We start from the raw sequence: 4,649 nt of genomic DNA, 5'->3' as shown, positions 1-4,649 counted from the left end.
ACAGTGTTGCCGTCTTTTCCCAGGAGTCACTTTAAGGCACTGGAAGAGAACTGGTGGCTCTCCAGATTTTGGTGGACTTCAGCTCTCACCAGTCCACAAGTGTGGCTGGAGTGGGTGGGTCAGAAAAGGTAGGAGTTGGAGTGGAAGAGCATCGGCAAGGGCCACAGGTTCCTCCACCCTGCCCTACAGTCCTATCAGGCTAGATAGCTTATGTTACAAATCAGGCACTGTTACTATTAGTATGCATCGTACAAAGCAAATAGTTGGTTTTATAACTTTATTCAATTGATATCTGAGAACTGAGCTGTGTGTTGTATAGCTCCACTACAGTGAATATAACTACTAAAGCATCAGTTTTGAAGGGAAACAAAGCTGTTGTCCCCTTTGTACTGTTTTCCTTTTAAGTATCATCCCTCCGCTATTATTTTTTTAAAACTTCTTTGAGGGAAAACATACACATGCCAGTCGTGGTAAGACCACTTGAAGTAGTGGTTTTTGATAAAGATAACAAGAGAGGCAAAGGGTTAAGAAGCACTTCTTGCCCTGGAACCATCTTCCCCTCAAATTATAGTTTCAGTGGCTGCATCATATAAAGCAAACATGTCTATGGAGAAGTATAGAACAATGTGTTATATGCCCTTAAAAAAATCCATACAGTTTTCCATGCTGATTTTCAGTGAAAATTGCCCCCTGTTATTAAATGCAACGTAAGTGCTCCATTCTGAAAGGGACTTGCTGTGCTCCTAGTGCTCTGAATAACATCAGCTTAGAAAGCAAATCCTATTGCTTGACCAACTAAGAGTAGGCCCATTGGATCACTGGCTGTGTAGTAAGTCAACACTTATCTAAATCCCATTGAGTCTCCTCTAGTTTGGACTAGCAACCTAATACTGTACTGGCCAAAGCATTTATCCATTGCTGTCTCTCAGTCAGGCTGCTGTTACAGACAGACACCAAAGGAGGCTTTGCCTAGCAAGGTGGTCACCGTTCTCTGGATACAGACAGTTTCCCCCGCCTTGCTCCTGCTTCTCAGCATGCATAGTTGTTCCCTGCAGCTTGACATACCCTTTGGAAAAGTGTGGAGGTGGAGGATGGACCCTGCAAAGGGTCAGGTCCAGCAATTCTCTAGTGTGGCCTCCAAAGCAGAGCAAATGGGCATTTGGACAGGTAGCCACACCAAACCCGTACCTAATCTGACCAACTCTTATTTACAGACAACTCATCTAGTCTCCATTTTAGTCGCCTTTTAATCAGGTTAGGTGTGATTATTCTGCTTGACTGTAATGGGGTTCCTGTGTGCTGTTTTATAAAGAGTGCTCCAGTTTTGTCGGAACAGGACTCAAACTTGGGAACAGTCATGTCATAGCCCTTCCATTTCTGAGGCTGGTGATAGCAGAGTGTGTTTTGGCCTGCAGAGAGATCTGCTTGATTGGATGTGAAATCCATTCATTGTAGATATCAAAGCATCTCTTCCCGCTGCCTTTCTAAAGTATTATTTGAATCTGAGAGACATCAGAAGATTCATCTCGTAAACAACCTACTTTGTTCCTGCTTAGATTTTTAAAAATATATTTATCTTCTGATCCAATGCTACATCTGGTGAATGCCATTGGGGAAAAAGATTAGGGATTAGGAAGAACAGAGGTGTGCTTTCCTCCTCTTCATGACTTTGATTCACAGGCTAAAAAAGAAACAAAACAGTAACCAGCAGATCTATGCAGTGTTTAATCACCATATACTGAATGGCCAATCTTGTGGTTAGTTAAGAGTCCTGCTGTCACAAGTGTATTTGAATCATTTAGCACTCATTCCTCACTGTGGTAGATTTGCCAAGTTTTTGAGGGATCTGGCAATTTTACCGCAGTTTATAAAGCATATGCTTTATTACAACACTTCTGTGTTTTATGAAGGAGTCAAACACATGATAATTAAACAGGTGGACCTTCCCCTGGCAGTGCATCCTCTATTACTAGGCTGCAAAGCAAAAATTGCCGCGTTACCTTTAAAACTGCCACATTGGTGGGAAATGGGAAGAGATTACAAGATTTTGCAGTTTGAAGAAGGGTTATATGCAGGAAAAAACTGTATTCTAATTGAGTTTAGCATGTTTGAAATCAGTTATTAAAAAGGTGACTGCACAATACATGTGAAAGCGTAGATTTTTTTTTTTGGCCTGGGAAGATAGGTGGGTTTTTTTGGTTGGAAAGTGGGGTATTTGACATTGCTGTGAGATGATCATTTCTTTTAAATCACTTGTGAAATTGATATATTTTGAATTGTTTGGGCTTATGTGAATGCCTCTGTTGATGTAAATTGTGTCTGTGCCCTCCCAGTCCACAAGGTACTGAAGGCCTCCCTGGTGGATTTGGGAGTCTAGGATCTGATGACCCTCATATTCCTCCTCGCCATCAACCAAAGCGGATGGAGGTGGAGCCAGGAGTGGAGGTTGGGCAGAGTCTGGTGCTGCAACAGGGACAAGGAGGGACTTATGGAAAACCGGGTGAATACAGAGAGTGGCTGGGAGTTGTAACTGAAAAGCGACAGGGTTGATTTGATCCATGATTAAATAAGGCCCCACAAACTGAGGGTCCAACTTGCGCGACCAGCCATGTGTGGAGAGCCAGACCTGGTCCCCTGGTTTCAGAGGTGGCCCATCTTGCTGTTTTCTGTTGGCCACTCTCTTGCAGGCATGCTTAGCTTGCTGAAGCTGCTCTCGGAGTACATCTTGGAGAGCCTGCAACTTGTGTACATGAGCATCAGCAGAAGGAACTACAGTTGATGGTAGGACAGCTGGGAAAAAACGAGGGTGGTATCCATAGGTGGCTGTGAATGGGGTCTGTTTTGTGGACGAATGTATGGCGTTGTAGGCGAACTCAGCCAGGGGTAGCAATGTAGCCCAATCATCTTGCTGATAGTAGGAATAGCAATGTAGGTACTGTTCAAGGGTGGTGTTAGTATGCTCGGTCTCTCCATCTGTTTGAGGATGGTACTCCGATGATAAGTGCACCTGGGTACCTAAACTGGTGTGCAAGGCTTGCCAGAACTGGGAGGTGAATTGGGAGCCACAATCTGAAATTAAGTGTGTCGGGAGCCCGTGTAAACGAAAACATGTTGAAGGTAAAGCTGAGCTGTTTCAGGAGCTGTGGGAGGCTTGGGACATGGGACAAAATAAGCCATTTTGGTGAACAGGTCCACTGTTACTAGAAGGCAGGTGTACCCTTGTGACCATGGGAGGTCAGTGGTGAAGTCCAGAGATACTGTGTTCTAAGGGCTGGCTGGTATGGGTAGTGGATGTAGCAGCCCTGGAGGTTTGGCTGGTATGTCTTTGGCTCGATAACAAGCCTCACATGAATCAATATAACGAGTAACATCAGCGCAAACCCGGGGCCACCAGAACTCCCATGTGAGTAAATGCAGAGTCTTATATTGACAAAAATGTCCTGCAGGAGGGGAATCATGGGTCAAATAGAGCATGTTGGCTCGGAGGGGCCCTGGAGTGACATACAGGCACCCTCGGTGCAATAGGAGACCCTGGTGGTTAGCAAAGTCTCCAGCAGGGCCCTCTTGGAGTTCCTGCAAGTGTTACTTGGCCCAGAGATCTTGAGCTTGGCTGGCCCGAATTTCCTCAGCCAGAGACAAGTGGGTTGCAGTGGCTGCAAAGACTGAGAGTGATAAGATGGGTGTGGTGGGAGTCTCTTCAGAGGGTGATACAGTGTATTCCAGTTTGCGGGAGAGGGCGTCAGCTTTCCGATTCTGGGTCTGCGGAATATAGGTAATACGGAAGTTGAACTGGGAGAAGAAGAGGCTCCACCTGATCTGGCATTGATTGAGGCGTCGGGCTGTCTGCAAGTGTTCCAGATTCCGGTGGTCAGTCAAAACTTGGATGGGGTGACGGGCCCCTTCAAGGTAATGCCTCCAGACCTTGAAAGCCGTTTTGATGGCCAGTAGTTCCCTCACCCAGATGGTGTAGTTGTGTTCTGAAGGTGTGAACTGCCAGGAGTAAAAAGTGCAGGGCTGCAGTGGCTGTGAGGGGTCCTCCTGCTGGGACAGCACTGCACCCAGGGCCACACTGGAGGCATCTGTCTCCATGGTAAATGGTAGTCAGGGGTCTGGATAACGCAGGATAGGCTTGGTTGTAAAGTGAGTTTTCAGGATGGTGAAGGCATGGTCTGCCTCTGGAGTCCAAAGAAACAGCTCTTTGAGTTGGAGGAGATAGGTCAGAGGAGTGGTTATGTCTGCATAGACTGGTATAAGCAGGCCATAGTAGTTCGCAAAGCTGAGAAACCGCAGCACATCCTTATGGTTCTGGGGCTTCTGCCAGGTCAGAACTGCTTCTATTTTCTTTGGGTCCATCTGGATCCCTTGGGGAGACACATTGTGGCCTAGGAATTCAACTTCCTGCAGGTTGAACTCACAGTTCTCCAGCATGGCATAGAGTTCATGATCTCGTAGTCATTGTAAGACCTGATGAACGTGTTCTGTGTGCGAGTGGAGTCTCAGGAGTAAATCCAAATATCATCCAAATAGACGATCACAAAGCGATCAAGCAGGTCCCAAAAGATGACGTTCATGAACCGCTGGAATACGGCCGGAGCGTTGGTCAGGCTAAAAGGTATGACTAGGTATTCATGCTGGCCATAAAGAGTTCC

At 46.2% G+C, this 4,649-nt stretch overlaps 1 protein-coding gene across 1 annotated transcript; it reads right to left on the bottom strand.

Moving 5' to 3' along the window:
- Positions 1 to 4,101: 4,101 nt before the first annotated feature.
- LOC144587159 (uncharacterized) lies at positions 4,102 to 4,428 on the bottom strand. The gene has a single exon (XM_078386762.1). It carries the CDS (start codon positions 4,426 to 4,428, stop codon positions 4,102 to 4,104), a length of 327 nt encoding a protein of 108 aa, XP_078242888.1.
- Between the last annotated feature and the right edge of the window lie 221 nt (positions 4,429 to 4,649).

The sequence above is a fragment of the Pogona vitticeps genome, chromosome 1 (genome assembly GCF_051106095.1).
Source record: "Pogona vitticeps strain Pit_001003342236 chromosome 1, PviZW2.1, whole genome shotgun sequence".
Classification (NCBI taxonomy): domain Eukaryota; kingdom Metazoa; phylum Chordata; class Lepidosauria; order Squamata; family Agamidae; genus Pogona; species Pogona vitticeps.
Note: the sequence above shows the minus strand (reverse complement) of the source record. Positions and strands in the feature narration are given on the sequence as shown.

Bases quoted from the DNA above. Each gene is read 5' to 3' on its own strand.
- LOC144587159 (XM_078386762.1), bottom strand. From the start codon at position 4,428: ATGCTGGAGAACTGTGAGTTCAACCTGCAGGAAGTTGAATTCCTAGGC.